General features: G+C 47.2%; 1 protein-coding gene across 1 annotated transcript in view; it reads left to right on the top strand.

Moving 5' to 3' along the window:
* Positions 1–18,131, top strand: part of LOXHD1 (lipoxygenase homology PLAT domains 1) — a 196,361-nt gene that overhangs the window by 22,586 nt on the left and 155,644 nt on the right. The window contains exon 5 of the mRNA XM_054177788.1: positions 17,222–17,320. Coding sequence (XP_054033763.1) covers positions 17,222–17,320 — 99 coding nt within the window. The remainder of the gene's footprint in view (positions 1–17,221; positions 17,321–18,131) is intronic.

Here is an 18,131-nt window from a genome sequence, read left to right as displayed (position 1 = left end):
TATCACCCAGCTAAAAATCAGAGTCTTTAGATTTGTCTTTAGGAGCATTGAAGAATTTTTCAAGACATAATACTGGAATATTTTTTCAAGTCTACATATTGTCCTAACTGATAAAATAAGCTGAGGTTTGGTTGTGCTAAATGATATGTTAATTGTCCATGAGCCACCTTTGTTTCTTTGGAGTGACAGGAGGGTGTTACTCTTAGCTGGTTTAGGTTAGGTCAGGCTTTCTGCACTGTGACCTGTGCTTTTCCTTAGAATGAAGGAGAAAGCTGCATTTAGGGACCATCCACACATGTTGTCTGTTCACAGAGTAGAGTAGAATAGAATAGAATAGAATAGAATAGAATAGAATAGAATAGAATAGAATAGAATAAACCAGGTTGGGAAAGACCTCCAAGATCATCGAGTCCAACCTATCACCCAGCACCATCTAATCAACTAAACCATGGCACCAAGTGCCTCATCCAGTCTCCTCCTAAACACTTCCAGTGATGGTGACTCCACCACCTCCCCAGGCAGCACATTCCAATGACCAGTCTCTCTTTCTATGAAGAACTTCTTCCTAACATCCAGTCTAAACCTCCCCGGCGCAGCTTGAGATTGTGTCCTCTTGTTCTGGTGGTAGTTGCCTGGGAGAAGAGACCAACCCCCACCTGGCTACAACCTCCCTTCAGGGAGTTGTAGACAGCAATAAGGTCTCCCCTGAGCCTCCTCTTCTCCAGGCTTGAATATCTTTGAAACCTTTCCTTATCAACAGCTCTCTTTGCATGCTCTTTTACTGAGAGAAAGTAATAACATTAATTTGCAAAGTGAGTATTTACTCACTTGGTCCTTGAATCCACATTCAAGAGTATGGATACCTGAAAAATAATTCAGTCTTCTGTGTGACTGCAGCTTATGCTAACCTGTGAAATTTTGCTCAGGTATTGCTGCCTTGCCTGTTGCAAACAAGGTTGAGAGAGGCATTGGACTAGATGACCTTTAAAAGTTGCTTCCAATACAAACCATCTGTTTTGTATGAGGAACAGTGTGGCCAGCAGGAGCAGGGAAGTCATTGTGCCCTGGGCTTAGCACTGGTTAGGCCACACCTTGAGTCCTGTGTCCAGTTCTGGGCTCCTCAGTTTAGGAAAGATGTTGAGTTGCTGGAAGGTGTCCAGAGAAGGGCAACAAAGCTGGGGAGGGGTCTGGAGCACAGCCCTGTGAGGAGAGGCTGAGGGAGCTGGGGTTGCCTAGCCTCCAGGGGAGACCTTCTTGCTGTCTGCAACTCCCTGAAGGGAGATTGTAGCCAGGTAGGGGTTGGTCTCTTCTCCCAGGCAACCAGCACCAGCACAAGAGGACACAGTCTCAAGCTGCTCCAGGGTTCAGGCTGGGTGCTGGCCCCTGATGCCACTGCACAGGCCGCACCTGGGATGTCCCAAGGAGGGGCCCAGCCCAGTGGGTGGGTACAGGAAGACAGGTATTTCATCACATAATGCCCTGTTCCCCTATAAAACATCAGGGGGGGTCCTCTCTGCCTCTTTTCTTCCCTCACCGCTGCCTGAGCAAGGGGCTGAGCTGCCTCTCTTGGGCCTGGCTAGGCCCAAGGCTGGGTTGGGGTGTGGAAAAAGAGCCCTGGGGGCTTTGGGTGAACCCTCAGGTGGGGGTGGGATGCTTTTGTGTATGTTTTGGGATCTCTCTCTTTTGTCACAGTGCTTGTGGTTCTCTGTAGGACTTTCATTGTTTTTTTTCCATTTAAACTTTCCACCATTTTTGCAATTGTTTGTCTGAGGCTTTTTCTTTTGCCCATGGTGGGAGAATTGGCCTCTCACAGTATCACAGTATCACTAAGGTTGGAAGAGACCCCAAGGATCATCGAGTCCAACCTGTCTCCACAGACCTCACAACTAAACCATGGCACCAAGTGCCACATCCAATCCCCTCTTGAACACCTCCAGGGACGGTGACTCCACCACCTCCCTGGGCAGCACATTCCAATGACGAATGACTCGCTCAGTGAAGAACTTTCTCCTCACCTCGAGTCTAAACCTTCCCTGGCGCAGCTTGAGACTGTGTCCCCTTGTTCTGGTGCTGGTTGCCAAGGAGAAGAGACCAACCCCCTCCTGTCTACAATTACCTTTCAGGTAGTTGTAGAGGGCAATGAGGTCACCCCTGAGCCTTCTCTTCTCCAGGCTAAACAACCCCAGCTCCCTCAACCTCTCCTCACAGGGCTGTGCTCAAGGTCTCTCCCCAGCCTTGTTGCCCTTCTCTGGACACGTTCAAGTGTCTCAACCTACCACAGGAGGTTTAGGCTAGATGTTAGGAAGCAGTTCTTCACAGAACGAGAGATTGGCCTTGGTATGTGCTGCTCAGGGAGGTGGTGGAGTCACCATCACTGGAGGAGTTTAAGAAAAGCCTGGATGAGGCACTTGGTGCCATGGTTTAGTTGATCAGATGGTGTTGGGTGATAGGTTGGACTTGATGCTCTCTGAGGTCTTTTCCAACTTGGTTAAATCTAATAACTTTATTACCTTCTAAAAATTCTCTGAGAGTCAAGGACTGATTTCCATCTGGCTCTTAGACTATCGGCACCCTGAAATTATTTAGGATTGGACACAATGGACAATTAATGTGCTCAGGACAGCAGCTTGTGTTAAACTCTTAAAAAGCTGCATATTTACAGCAGGACAGCACTATGTGTGTCACCTCAAACTGCAAAACTCCTCCATTCTCTGCTTTTTGTGGGTGAAGTTCAGTTTATTTAGTCTGTTAATAAAGAATGTGTTTATAATGGGTGCATTACACAGCACAGTAGTAAGGAGCAGGGTAGTCATGTGTGGCACACCAAGCATTGGTACACCCAGCCACTATGTTGCATTTGTTCTTCCTTACATAAACATGCTGGGCATTGGCCATCTGTTGCTTTTTGTTATTAATGTTTTGTTAAAAATGGATCATAAGACCAGAGGAGATGTAGCTGTGCTATATCTACAGGTAAGGCTGCATGCTCTTTTGCAGACAGGCATGAATAATCTGCCTCACTGTGACAAGAACCAGCTTTGACCTGGAAGGCCAGTGGTTTATGTCGATTCTGGCCTGAGTTGATGTATGGTGCATCTGAGGGTTTGCATGGATACATCCTAAGGGGTAAGAGCTGCAGGGTCACACTGAGCAAATGGAAGCTGGATTCCTGTAAATGCAGTTGAGCATGCCCATGTGCTGGTACATGCACTCTTGGCTTTATAAACAAGAACACTGTTTATTATAATGACAAATGAAAGAAACTCAGCTGATCAAGGTGCAGGTCACCCCCTGTCCATCACTCCTTCACAAGTTTCTTTGAATTATTGGCCAGTCCTCATCTGGGCAGAGCTATTAAGATAAGCCAAGGAGGCTTGCAGCTTGTGTTCATGGCGGGTTGGAGAAGACCATGAGCAGAGACAAACATACAACTGTTTCCTTTCATAGAATCATAAAATCAATAAGGTTGGAAAAGACCTCAGAGATCATCAAGTCCATCACCTCCAGTGATAATGACTCTACTACCTCCCTGGGCAGCACATTCCAATGGCCAATCTCTCTTTCTGGGAAGAACTTCTTCCTACCATCCAGCCTGAACTTCCCCTGACACAGTTTGAGACTGTGTCCTCTTGTTCTGCTGCTGGGTGCCTGGGAGAAGAGACCAACCCTCTCCTGGCTACAACTTCCCTTCAGGTAACTGTAGAGAGCAAGGAGGTCTCCCCTGAGCCTCCTCTTCTCCAGGCTAAGCAACCCCAGCTCCCTCAGCCTCTCCTCACAGGGCTGTGCTCAAGGCCTCTCCCAAGCCTCATTGCCCTTCTCTGGACATGTTCAATATCCTGGACACAGTACTCAGTACTTTGAAGTACGCAGTACTTTGAAGGCAGGAAAGACATGCAGGCATTGTGAAAGCGGTCTGAGCATATGAAGAAGCAGCCTGTGTTGGATTTCTCTGCCCAGTGTGCTTTGCAGAGCATCTGTGTGAGCATATATAGTGTTAACATGCTCTAGATACTCTCTGAAGTTTTTAGATCCACTAGGACCTAAAACTTTTGTATGTGAGCTGGATATAAGAACTGTGTTCTTTCTTTCCTTTGTGAAAGGAGGCTTGTGCTATAACTTAACAGTCTGTTGTCCACAGTTTTCATGTTGGCTAGCTTAAGACTTATGAGACACCAGTCTGGTTGTGGCTTGGGAGAATACTTGGGGCAGCAAATATTGATGCACACGTTTGAGTCAGTAGCTAAAAACCTTCCTGTCCCAATGGATTTTGTATGCCCCTCTGGATCCAAACTGAAGCCATGGCAAATATTTCTCAATAACTTGCTGGTGCTAGGAGCTCTGACAGGAAGCAGCATTTTGGATGAGAGGCACTGGTCAATGATGATGCCCTGTAGGCTTTGCAGCCTCATTCTACAAGACACAAGGCTGGAGATTGGGACTGGTCCATCTCTGTCCCCTGGGTCACAGTTCAAGATGTGGTGTTATATTTTGGAAACTTTTGTGATCAGAAAACCTAAATAGATTATATCTGACTGTGTATGGGAGGGAAGGAAATGAAATATTGATAGGTGTTACCTTCTCATCAAAAACTCATCTTTATTTACATTGAGAACTGCAAGTGTATAATCAGCACAGGAAAGTACAGCTTAATATATCTATGAAATAAATATGAGTTGTTTACTTTTGAGTAATGGTGAATAACCCCTGTATTAAAAATGAGGTCATGCTGCATGCTGAGATATTCAATAAACAAGGTTTGTAGAGAAAATAATACCTTCCACTACCCAACTGATACCACTGGAAGGAAACCCTATCTTGCTATTTGGCACAATAAGTATACAAAAATGTCTTTGAATGGTGCCACATCTAGCTGGCAGCCAGTCAGTAGGGGTGTGCCCCAAGGATCAGTGCTGGGCCCCATCCTCTTTAACATCTTTATTGATGATCTGGATGAGGGCATTGAGTCCATCATCAGTAAATTTGCTGATGACACCAAGCTGGGGGCAGGAGTTACAGTATCACAGTATCACACTAAGGTTGGAAGAGACCCCAAGGATCATCAAGTCCAACCTGTCTCAGTAGACCTCATGACTAGACCATGGCACCAAGTGCCACATCCAATCCCCTCTTGAACACCTCCAGGGATGGTGACTCCACCACCTCCCTGGGCAGCACATTCCAATGACGAATGACTCGCTCAGTGAAGAACTTTCTCCTCACTTCGCGTCTAAACCTCCCCTGGCACAACTTGAGACTGTGTCCCCTTGTTCTGGTGCTGGTTGCCAAGGAGAAGAGACCAACCCCTTCCTGACCATAACCACCTTTCAGGTAGTTGTAGAGGGCAATGAGGTCACCCCTGAGCCTTCTCCTCTCCAGGCTAAACAACCCCAGCTCCCTCAGCCTCTCCTCACGGGGCTGTGCTCAAGGCCTCTCCCCAGCCTTGTTGCCCTTCTCTGGACACGTTCAAGTGTCTCGATGTCCTTCCTAAACTGAGGGGCCCAGAACTGGACACAGTACTCAAGGTGTGGCCTAACCAATGCAGAGTACAGGGCCACAATGAGTTCCCTGCTCCTGCTGGCCACACTATTCCTAATACAGGCCAGGATGCCATTGGCCCTCTTGGCCACCTGGGCACACTGCTGGCTCATGTTTAGGTGGCTGTCAATCAGCATCCCCAGGTCCATCTCTGGGAGCTCTGCAGCCACTCTGACCCCAGCCTGTAGCTCTGCCTGGGGTTGCCGTGGCCAAAGTGCAGCACCTGGCACTTGGACTTGTTAAATGCCATCCCATTGGACTCTGCCCATCTGTCCAGTCGGTCGAGGTCCCTCTGCAGCGCCTTTCTACCCTCTAACTGACCAACATCTGTTCCTAACTTGCACATTTGTGGAGATGGGGTTAATTTTGACCAATTCTGCCTAGATAGTGTAATTATAATACAATACCTTATTTATACCAATACCTTAATTTATACTAATACCTTATATACTAATACCTACTATACAAATGCTAATACCTTAATTTATACTAATACCTTATATACTAATACTAATACCTTAAATTAATACCTTATTTTTACAAAGGAAGAGGGAAGTACAGTGGCAATAATATGGCTTTAAACAATAATATAACATTGTCTTACTCTTCATTTAGAGTAGAAATGTTTTACTCAAGAGATTTTTTTCAGTTATTGCCCTGATTTTGAGAACAGATCTGGGGAAAGCAGGAAGCTGGTATTTATTTTGTGAAATGGCTGCATTTGTGTTTTGATTTTTTTTTTCATGAGCCTTCATCCTGGGGTTGAACTAATGAAAAATAATGAGAAATCTTGGAGAATTAGATGAACAAGGATTTCCATGCTGCTGTCACAAGGTGGGCTGCCCTGTGCTAAGCTCCATGCCTCTCCAGCTAAACTGCTATTGTCTGTTGATCAAGGTCATTTAAAGCTCACTTCAAAATGTCATCATCCCTTTGAAGTCACAGTAGGAACATCAGTTTAGCATATCCTACAAGCAGAGACTCCTGCATGTGGTAGATTGCCTCTCATAGGTTTTGTAGAGGGATGATCCATGATGAATCTTAATATATTAACTATTTTGATACACACTGATTTCACGTAAGAGCCACACAAAATGGGTCTGAATCTCATGGTCCCTGGGCTGGAACAGGAGACCAACCAATGTGCTGTGCTCCCATGGGTAGTAACAATAATATCTCTTTCTTAAGAATATGCTTTTAGAAAGATCTTTTGAGATTAATGAAATGCTCATCTGAGGTGTTGGCAGCATTGCCTCCTTGGTGCTGCCTCCTACAACAGGCACCCCAAAGCTGTACAAAGGTATTTCACCATTCCTCCTCCACTAGCTCCTTCTCTTGGCAGAGGTGCTCATGGCCAAAAAACAACGCAAAACTCTTTCTTTATCAGCATCCCTTGTGCTCCAGGTGTTCATTTCCAGTTCAAACCCATGGTTTAAGGAGCTGTTCACCACTTCACAAGGTGCAGCTGATTTAGAGAGCTAGTTGTCAGTTACCCTTGACAGAGATTAATTATTTTCAAGCTCTAAACCAACCCTTTTAATTTGACCTTCTCCTTGATGGGGAAAAAATTTTCTTCCTGAACTATGTACAGTTGCTTTGTGCAAGAACAGGCCATGCTTTTGAGACAGGAGCTCTAGCTCCTGATGGTCTTAGCAGGGTTCCCTTACTTTTACAGGGGCTGCTTTAGATTCTTAATATGTCTTGCTCTCTGTAGCTGCCTCTAGGGTCCCTGCTCCTGCAGTTTAGGTAGGTGTAATGATAAGGGCTGGTCAAGTTTCTTCACTGCAGAGCTTGCAGAGATAGTGCTGTATATGAAAATGCACTAAGTCATCTCCACCAGAAGGTTGGGAGATGATCTGGGAAGAGGTGATGTTGCCTGGTGGGACACTCTCTTTCCCAGGACAGACAAGAACTAAATTCAAATGCTTGCATGTTGGGATGCCAGATTCCAGCTTCCTGCTTTAAGCTTGGGCTTTCTGACTTTTTAAGTGTGCTTTGGCCAAGAAATGTAGTTGTCACTGAGAAACAGTGGGCTGGATCACCTGCCCTGTGAGGTTGGAGCACCTCACAGACAGGCTAAGAGTGGTGGGGTTGTTCAGTTTGAAGAAGGCTCCAAGTAGATTTTACTGCAGCTTTTCAGTACTTAAAGGGGACCTACAAGAAAAATGGAGGCAGATGCTTTGAAGGATGCTTTGTCAGGGAGTGTAGTGACAGGATGAGGGCTAATGGTTTCAAACTGGAAGGGAGTTGGTTTGGATTAGGTATTAGGAAGTTTTTCACCATGAGGACGGTGAAACACGAAGTGGCTCTAGTTGTGGATGCCCTATCTCTGGGAGCATTCAAGGCCAGGTTGGATGGGGCTCTGAGCAACCTGGTCTAGTGAAAGATGTCCAAGCACATGGCACAGGGGAATCTTTCAGTTCCTTTCCAACCCAAACCATTCCATGCTTCTAATATGCTGTCAGAAGGAGCTTCTATTTTGACAAGTCAGTGCTTTCTGTCAAGAAGAGATTTTGTCAGACAGTTCTGTGATTCTGTAATTTCTTGTGGGATGGAATGACTGACTCAAGCTGACAGTGAGGAGCCAAGGCATATGGATGTTACACCACCTTCCTGAGTGTGTGCAAAAAGGCTGTGGCAGGCTCAGGTTGAAACTGTACCTTGCCTGCAGATCCTCTAGCAACAATTCTTTTCTCTCTTCATACTAACCCCAAATGTATTCCTTTGCCAGCAGCAATTCAGAGGCAGTAGCATTGCCCCTCCCTTACCTGTCCCTCCAGCTCTCATCTGAAATCTGCCTGCTCAGTGCTGTGCAGTACAGGATGGATCTTACACATTGCTACCCTTGGGAACACTGTGAAAACAGAAGGATAATTGCTAAATGTTGCCTTATGAGAAGAATCCATCACTGCCTGTGACTTAACTCCCTGCTCTTAACCCAGTGTGTGTTGCTTCTGAAGGCTGTGACATTTCTTAGTTGTTGGATGCTGTACTGCTGCTCTGCTTCATAGCAGGTCATGCTCAATGGAGATAGGAAGACAGGTCTAGCAGGGAATTCAACTGTGCTCTGCTGGAGGTGATAACTCTAGGTAATGAAGCATGGTTGGCTTTGTTTCCCTGTCTAAATCTGCTGCTTCTCCTGCTACAAACTCAGAAGCTTGTGCATAAGCACCCTGTCGAATTTTCCAGTAATACCAGTGACAAGATTTATCTGTGCAGCTCCATCCTATGGCTTTTCAGGTAACCATGATATCATTGCTAGATAAATAGCATTAACAGATGAATATCACACTGGTGAGTACTCACCTGCAGCTTGCAAGTAGAAGGATTTGGATGGGATGTGTCCACACATTTGCCATGGTTGAAGGCAGGAGTGAGGTTGCATGAGACCACCTAGGGTGGCTGGGGATGGGCAAAAAGATTGTGGGCAATGTGCTGGGCTAGTGCTGCATGCTGGCATCTTGGTATGGAGATGGCTGTGGGATCAGACTAGAAGGGGTATACAAGGTAGAAGGAGGGCTGCAGCCCCCAGCCCTTCCTTCCCTAGTACCAGTGTCTGGAGTGCTTGTAACGTCATAGTACTTCACCAAAATAAACCCCTTGTCTCTCAGTGGAAAGAGTCTGACTCCAGTCCACAGTGCAACATTCCTGTTTCCCTTATCTGTTGAAAGCTGTGGCTGAGATGAGTAGTAACAAACAAGCTGCCTGACTGTCACACCTCTGCTAAATTAATGCAGTGGGGTATTATCAGTTAGTGTCACCCCACTGTATCCCAGAGGTGGCATCCATGTAATGTATCTGAATGCCTTCTTGGGACAGCTTTACATGGTGGATCAGAGATGTCAGGGAGAGCTGGATTGTCTCTGGCAAGGCAGACACCCAACTGTAAAGAGCATGAGGGTGCTGTAACCACACAGGACATTTGCACTCACATATTGTAATGGGGCAAGGAAAGACAGCAGGAAATAGTTGCCACCCTTGCTGCTGAATTTCTCTGAAGCAGCTGATTTCCCTTCTAGGAAAGCTCCCCTCCCTGTGCCTGTGCTGCAGTGAGCCTGCACTGCTAGGTGGAGTCACAGCTTTTACCAGCCATACATTAGCATTTTGCCTGATCCCACTACTAGGAGAAGCATTCAGAAGAGAGGGGGGGGAAAAAAGAGAGAAAAAAGAAAATCCAGGCAACATCTTGATCTCTGTTTTGCAGATGAACTCAGAGCCATACATTGAGATTTAAAAAGAGCCAAGTGGGTATTTTTGAAAAGATGATGTTACTGTTTTAAATAATGCATGATTAAGGGCTTACAGAAGAGAGAGTATCCACATGTACTTAAAATGAAGAGTGCTTAACTTCAGCCAGATCTCTGCCTGGCTGCAATGAGAACCATTTCCTGCATGCTTCCAGCAGCTGATTCTCACTGCTTTTTTGAGATGCACCATCCCCTTTCTATTTAAATTTGCACATCCACCATGTAATTCTGTAAGATGTGCCGATATATGCAGCACAGAAGGACTCCTGTGCAGAGTGAAGAGCTGTTCTCTCTGCTGCAGCTGAGTGTTGAATTGCTTAGAGAGAGAGAGGGCTGGCAGAAATTCAGCGTGGTTCAGGACTGATCATCTTTGTTTCCTGAAGGCAAGGGAACTAAAATCGTTCTGCTCAGAGAGCTGAGTGGGGCAGGTATGGGGACTGCCTTAGGTGTACAGTTTCAGAGCTGGGAACAAATGAATAAAGTAAAGGGGAAAAACTGGTGAGCACACACTAAACAAAGTGTGGAAGGGCTTTGGAGCACAGCCCTGTGAGGAGAGGCTGAGGGAGCTGGGGTTGCTTAGCCTGGGGAAGAGGAGCCTCAGGGGAGACCTTCTTGCTCTCTACATCTACCTGAAGGGAGGTTGTAGCCAGGTGGGAGTTGGTCTCTTCTCCCAGGCAAGCAGCAGCAGAACAAGAGGACACAGTCTCAAGCTGTGCCAGGGGAGGTGTAGGCTGGATTTTAGGAAAAAATTCTTCCCAGCAAGAGAGATTGGCCATTGGAATGTGCTGCCCAGGGAGGTGGTGGAAACACCATCACTGGAGGTGTTTAAGAAGAGCGTGGATGAGGCACTTCGTGCCATGGTTTAGTTGATCAGATGGTGTTGGGTGATAGGTTGGACTTGATGATCTCAAAGGTCTTTTCCAGCCTGCTTAATTCTCTTCCTCTCCTCTCCTCTCCTCTCCTCTCCTCTCCTCTCCTCTCCTCTCCTCTCCTCTCCTCTCCTCTCCTCTCCTCTCCTCTCCTCTCCTCTCCTCTCCTCTCCTCTCCTCTCCTCTCCTCGAGTCTCCTCTCCTCTCCTCGAGTCTCCTCTCCTCTCCTCTCCTCGAGTCTCCTCTCCTCGAGTCTCCTCTCCTCTCCTCGAGTCTCCTCTCCTCGAGTCTCCTCTCCTCGAGTCTCCTCTCCTCTCCTCTCCTCTCCTCTCCTCTCCTCTCCTCTCCTCTCCTCTCCTCTCCTCTCCTCTCCTCTCCTCTCCTCTCCTCTCCTCTCCTCTCCTCTCCTCTCCTCTCCTCTCCTCTCCTCGAGTCTCCTCTCCTCTCCTCTCCTCGAGTCTCCTCTCCTCTCCTCGAGTCTCCTCTCCTCTCCTCGAGTCTCCTCTTCTTCATAGAATCCTAGAATGCTCTGGGTTGGAAGGGACCTCTAAAGGGACCTCTAGTCCAACCTCCCCTGCAGTAAGCAGGGCCATCCTCAACTAGATCAGCTGCCCAGAGCTCTATCAACCCTCACCTTGAGTATCTCCAGGGATGGGACCTCAACTACCGGTCTGGGCAACCCACTCCAGTGCTCCACCACCCTCGTGGTAAAGAACCTGTTCCTAACATCCAGTACAAATCTGCTCTTCTCTAACTTCAAACCATTGTCCCTCATCCTATTGCTGCAGGCCTTTCTAAACAGTCTCTCTCCCTTCTTCTTGTAGGCCCCCTCAGGTACTGGAAGTTTGCTGTTAGGTCTCCCTGGAGCCTTCTCTTCTCCAGGCTGAACGACCCCAGCTCCCTCAGCCTGTATTCATACCAGCCCCAGATCGTTTTGTGGCCCTCCTTTGGACCAGCTTCATCAGGTCCATGTTATTCCTATATTGAGGGCTCCAGAGCTGGATGCAGTACTCCAGGTGAAGTCTCACCAGAGCAGAGCAAAGTGGCAGAATCACCTCTCTAGTGATCACGTCATCCCCCACTCTGTATTGATAGTGAGGATTGTTCCAACCCAGGTAAAGGACCCTGCACTTGCTCTTGAGGTTCACCTGGGCTCAGCTCTCCAGTTTGTCCAGGTCCCTCTGGATGACATCTTGTCCCTTTGTTGTATCAACAACACCACTCAGCTTGGTGTCATCTGCAAACTTGCTGATGGTGCACTCAATCCCACTGTCTGTATCATTGCTAAAAATATTAAACAGCACAGCAAGACCCCTGAGGGACACCACTTGTGACTGCTCTCCATCTGGACTTCAAGCCATTGAGCTCTGTATGTGACCATCCAGTCACCCTCTTTACCCACTGAACAGTTCACCCATCAAATCCATATCTCTCCAGCTTGGTGAGCAGGATGTTGTGGGGGACTGTGTCAAAGGCCTTGCAGAGTTCCAGATCACATCCATATTTTGTCCCTTGTCCACTGACCTAGTCACTGTAAGACAGAAAGCCACTAGGTTGGTCAGGCAGGATATGCCCCTAAGTAAATCCATGCTGGCTGTCATGAATCACCTCCCTCTCCTTCATGTGCCTTAGCATGGCATGTAGGAGGATGTTCTCATGGTCTGTCCAGCAGGGATGTTCTATGACCTGGGCCAAGGACCACTAATATGCAGACACAGATCTGTCTCAAGTGAATGAAGGTGCTTGATCCATGCAAATTGATGGGCTCCAATGCCATCCACCTGTGGGTGCTAAGACATTTCAAGGTGTTGGATCTGACAAATAATTTCACCAGCATTTTTCTTGCTGAAGAAACTGTGCAAGGTGCCCTACCTGCCCTGTTTTTGGTCTGTGCTGATGACTGCTCTTCATGGACTTGTTATCTACATGTCCTCCCTGGTGAGTGTCAGGCATCCTTCTGTTCTGTCTTCAGAGGCATAAAGCCTGACTCCACAAGGGTAATCTTAAGTTCAGCCACTAATGCTTGTACTTTTGTGGATCTTTTCATCCCCTGGCCCCTTTTATCTTCTGGCCTCTGAAAAATTGAGTGGAAAATTAATCACTGACATCAGAATAAATATTCTAGAGGAGGTGCATGGAGCAAAGCTTCTTGAAAAATGTGTTCTGTGATTAAAGTTTCCAATGTACAATGGGTCACTTTTAGTCAGAGCAGCTTAGTGGTCAAATGGGAGCTGTAAATTACAACATCTCCTTCCTTGGCTAATGCAAATAATATCCTTCACTGTTGCTATCTCTCTGGCATGTTGTTAGAGCTCTATGAACCAAAGCAAAATAGTTAAACACCAAGGCATTTCCTCCCTTGTTTGAGCCTGTTTTTGTCCTCCCCTTTTTTGCTGTTTAGTATTTATTACACTTTTATCATTATTAGTTTATTTGTTGTGGCATGTTTTGTGGTGGAGCTCCAAGAATGTCAGCTTGATTTTCAGCTTTTTCAGAGCACTCTCATTAAACTGTGACAGGTGATTCTCCCTTCTGTTTAGGCTCTGCCCTTGTACTCCTCACCCCGGGAGCTGAGCATGTCTGTGTAATTCAGGGGAGGGGTCTCCTATGCTTGCTCTCACATCCTCTGCCTCAATGGGAACATAAAATCACGGTGTCACAGAGTTACAGGGTTGCAAGGGACCTCTGGAGATAATCTAGTCCAACTCCTCTAAAGCAGGCAGGTTTCACCTAAAGCAGGCAGGTTTTGAATGACTCCAGGGATGGAAAGTCAACCACCTCCCTGGACAGCCTGTTCCAGTGCTCTCTCACCCTCAGAGTGAAAGTTTTTCCTTATATTCATGTGGAACCTCCTATGCTTCAACTTGCACCCATTGCCCCTTGTCCTATCCTTGGACATCACTGAGAAGAGCCTGGCTCTGTCCTACTGATGCTCATCCTTCACATACTTATAAACATTGCTGACGTCACCTCTCAGTCTCCTCCAAGCTAAAGAGCCCCAGCTCCTTCAGCCCTTCCTCATAAGGGAGATGTTCCACTCCTTTACTCACCTTTGTGGATGGACACTCTCAAGCCATTCCCTGTAATTCCTGAATTGAGGGACCCAGAACCGGGAATTATATTCCAGATGTGGCCTCACCAGGGCAGAGTAAAGAGTGGGAAGAACCTCTCTTGACCTACTACACAGTCTCAAGCTGCGCCAGGGGAGGTTTAGACTCGAGGTGAGGAGAAAGTTCTTCACTGAGCAAGTCGTTCGTCATTGGAATGTGCTGCCCAGGGAGGTGGTGGAGTCACCGTCCCTGGAGGTTGTTCAAGAGGGGATTGGACGTGGCACTTGGTGCCATGGTCTAGTCATGAGGTCTGTGGTGACAGGTTGGACTTGATGATCCTTGGGGTCTCTTCCAACCTTAGTTATACTGTGATACTAACCACACCCCTTCTAATACACTCCAGGATGCCATTTGTGTTGGGCACAAGGGCACATTGCTGGCTCATGGTCATCCTTCTGTCCACAATGACCCCAGGTCCCTTTCCTCCACACTGCTCTCCAATAGTTCAGTCCCCAGCCTATACACTTAGGAAAGAACATGGGGTTGTTCTTTCCTAGGTGCAAGACTCTGCATTTGCTCTTGTTGAATTTCATTAAATTTCTCCCCACCCAACTCTCCATCCTGTCTAGGTCTCAGTGAATGGCAGCACAGGCTTCAGGTGTGTCAGCCACTCCTCCAGTTTAGTTTTGTGTCTTGCTGTCTGTCTCCAGCATTGGTACAGAGGATGTGGCACTAGACACAGGTCATGGCTGAGTTTGCTTGGAGGAATATGGTGATCAGGTGGACTTTGGTGGCAGATTTTGACATCTGCTTTAATTTGCCCCAAATACATATAGAATAGAATAGAATAGAATAGAATAGAATAGAATAGAATAGAATAGAATAGAATAGAATAGAATAGAATAGAATAAACCAGGTTGGAAAAGACCTTTGAGATCATCAAGTCCAACACCATCTAATCAACTATACCATGGCACCAAGTGCCTCATCCAGGCTCTTCCTAAACACCTCCAGGGATAGTGACTCCACCACCTCCCTGGGCAGCACATTCCAGTGGCCAATCTCTCTTTCTGGGAAGAACTTCTTCCTAACATCCAGCCTAAACCTCCCCTGGCACAGCTTGAGACTGTGTCCTCTTGTTCTGGTGCTGGTTGCCTGGGAGAAGAGGCCAACCCCCACCTGGCTACAACCTCCATTCAGGGAGTTGTGGACAGCAAGAAGGTCTCCCCTGAGCCTCCTTCTCCAGGCTAAGCAACCCCAGCTCCCTCAGTCTCTCCTCACAGGGCTGTGCTCCAGACCCCTCCCCATCTTTGTTGCCCTTCTCTGGACACCTTCCAGCAACTCAAAATCTTTCCTGAACTGAGGACGCCAGAACTGGACACAGGACTCAAGGTGTGGCCTAACCAGTGCTGAGCACAGGGCAGAATGATTTCCTTGCTCCTGCTGGCCACACTCTTCCTGATGCAGGCCAGGATACCATTGGCCTTCTTGGCCACCTGGGCACACTGCTGGCTCATGTTCAGCCTACTCTCAACCAGTAAACCCCAGGTCCCTCTGTGCCTGGCTGCTCTCCAGCCACTCTGACCCCAGCATGTAGCACTGCATGGGGTTGTTGTGGCCAATGTGTAGAACCTGGCACTTGGATGTGCTCAGTCTCATGCCCTTGGACTCTGCCCATCTGTGCAGCCTGGCAAGGTCTCTCTGCAGAGCCCATCTACCCTCTAAGAGATCAACTCCTGCCCCCAGCTTGGTGTCATCTGCAAATTTACTGATGATGGACTCAATGCCCTCATCTAGATCATCAGTAAAGATATTGAACAGGATGGGGCCCAGCACTGATCCCTGGGGGACACCACTGGTGCCTGGATGCCAGCTGGATGTGGCACCATTCACCACCACTCTCTGGGTTCAGCCTCCATCCAGGTAGAGAGGGACCTGGGGGTACTGGTCAATGGTAGGCTGAACATGAGCCTGCAGTGTGCCCAGGTAGCCAAGAGGGCCAATGGCATCCTGGCCTGCATCAAGAACAGTGTGGCCAGCAGGAGCAGGGAGGTCATTCTGCCCCTGTACACTGCACTGGTTAGGCCACACCTCAAGTCCTGTGTCCAGTTCTGGGCCCCTCAGTTTAGGAAGGAGGTTGACTTGCTGGAATGAGTCCAGAGAAGGGCAATGAAGTTGGTGAGGGGTTTGGAACACAGCCCTATGAGGAGAGGCTGAGGGAGCTGGGGTTGCTTAGCCTGGAGAAGAGGAGACTCAGAGGTGACCTTCTTGCTCTCTACAGCTACCTGAAGGGAGGTTGTAGACAGGCAGAGGTTGGTCTCTTCTCCTAGGCAGCCAGTACCAGAACAAGAGGACACAGTCTCATGCTGTACCAGGGGAGGTTTAGGTTGGATGTGAGGAAGAAGTTCTATACAGAGAGAGTGATTGCCCATTGGAATGGGCTGCCCAGGGATGTGGTGGAGTCACCGTCATTGGAGGTGTTCAGGAGAAGACTTGATGGGTTGCTTGGTGCCATGGGTTAGTTGTTTAGGTGATGTTGGATTGGTTGATAGGTTGGATGCAATGATCTTGAAGGTCTCTTCCAACCTGGTCTATTCTAGTCTAGTCTAGTCTAGTCTAGTCTATTCCTAACCCAGCTCAGAGTGCTGCTGTCCAAGCCAGGGGCTGACAGCTTGGCCAGGAGTTTGCTGTGGGGGATGGTGTCAAAGGCCTTGCTGAACTCCAGGCAGGCTACATCCACAGCCAGTTACACTGAAGGCCACGAGGCTTTTCTTATGGGTTTCAGAAGCAGCTGAAGTCACTCTTGCTGTCCTTTGGAGCCAAGCTATTCTTAGACTGATCCCTCTGAAAAACTTGCTTCTCAAGCTCACTGATGTGGCACGAGGTGTTTGCAGTAGTGTGGTTCACCCATGTGATTTTTACATTATTTCATGCCACACAGTTTCACAGTGTCACAGCTCCTGGGCTTTACTTCTGTTTCTCCATTAAATGTAAACAACTGTATTAGATTTTTATTTTTTTTCTCTTTTTTAAAGAAGGCAGAGTAGCAGGGTAGTCACCTTCAAATCTCTGTGCTCATGTAGCATGACTGACCTTTTCTCACAATACTTGTCACCAGCCAGGCTTTGTATAAACCAAGCTGCAAAAATAGCTCTAGGACCAGACCGGAGGAGTCAGGTCTGAACTTGGGCAGATGGCCAGCTCTGTAACTCATTGATGTTTTGAAAGGGTAAGGCTGATGTGTAGGCCTGAGCTCATTTAGTGGTCACGTATCAATACAAAAATTTGCATAGCCTTCTCATCTATTGCAGCCTCCAGTGTCAAGGCCAGGAACTGAATGATCTGTTCCTCTTGCCCTGGGCAGTGAATGCAGAGAGCCAGAGAACTGCCAACGGAGGGTCCTTGCACCAGGAGTCATGGCACGGACATGCTTCCAAGACAACATCAGCACAGCCTGGGTTGGTTTGTATCAAACCACTGAGCTATTAATGTATTGGGATTTCTGTCTCTTTCCTTGCAGTCAACAAATACGTGGTGAGAGTTTTCACTGGTGATCTCAGCGGCAGTGGAACTGATGCGGATGTCTTCATTAATATCTTCGGTGAGAGAGGAGACACAGGTATTCAGATGCAAATAATTTCCTAAAATAACTCTTCCTGCACTGCAGGTCTGCCATCTAAACAACACACAGCAGCAATCTGGCAAATGCAGAGCAATTTGGCTGAGTGAAAGGCACAACAAACGATGTTGTTAGCTCTGGGGTTTCTCACGTCCACAGCTTCCGGACGCTGCGCCTGCAGAGCAGCAGTGGCAGCAGGGCTGTGAGCACAACTGAAGCTGCCTGCCACAAAACACCCCAGACCTGGGGAAATGCAGCATAAATCACCAGCATAAGCCAGTGCCAGTCTGCTGAGGGATACAACACCAAAGTGTACTTACAAGGCATGCAATGATAGCAGCTTTCTGTGTCCCTGGATGGATAATGCTGTCCTTTCAGCCCTTGTGGCTGACTCTGTCTGGCCATATAGAAAGATAATCTAACTAAGGTTTATATTAGCTGGCTTTAAATTAATGGTAGTTGCTCTTGTAATTTTTCTTGATATTGTTTTTTTTTCCTTTTTTCCCCCTTTTTCCCCCTGCTTCCCCCCCCTTTTTTCTGTTTTTCCTTTTCCTTCTTATTAATTTTGTTTATTTTCCTTTTATTTTCCCCCTTTTCATCTCATTTTTCTTCTTTTTTTCCCTTTTTTCTGTTTTTCTTTTTCCTTTTTCTTCTTATTACTTTTTGTTTCTTTTCATTTTCTTTCCCTCCCTTTTCTTCTCATTTTTCTTCTCCTTTTCTTTTCTTTTCCTTTTCCTTTTCATTTTTTTAAATTTTCCTTTTCTGCTTTCTTTTAAATTTTCCTTTCCTTTCCTTTAATTTTTTTTTTATT

This window comes from Dryobates pubescens, chromosome Z, assembly GCF_014839835.1.
Source record: "Dryobates pubescens isolate bDryPub1 chromosome Z, bDryPub1.pri, whole genome shotgun sequence".
In the NCBI taxonomy this organism is placed as follows: domain Eukaryota; kingdom Metazoa; phylum Chordata; class Aves; order Piciformes; family Picidae; genus Dryobates; species Dryobates pubescens.
This window is presented reverse-complemented; position numbering and strand designations above follow the sequence as displayed.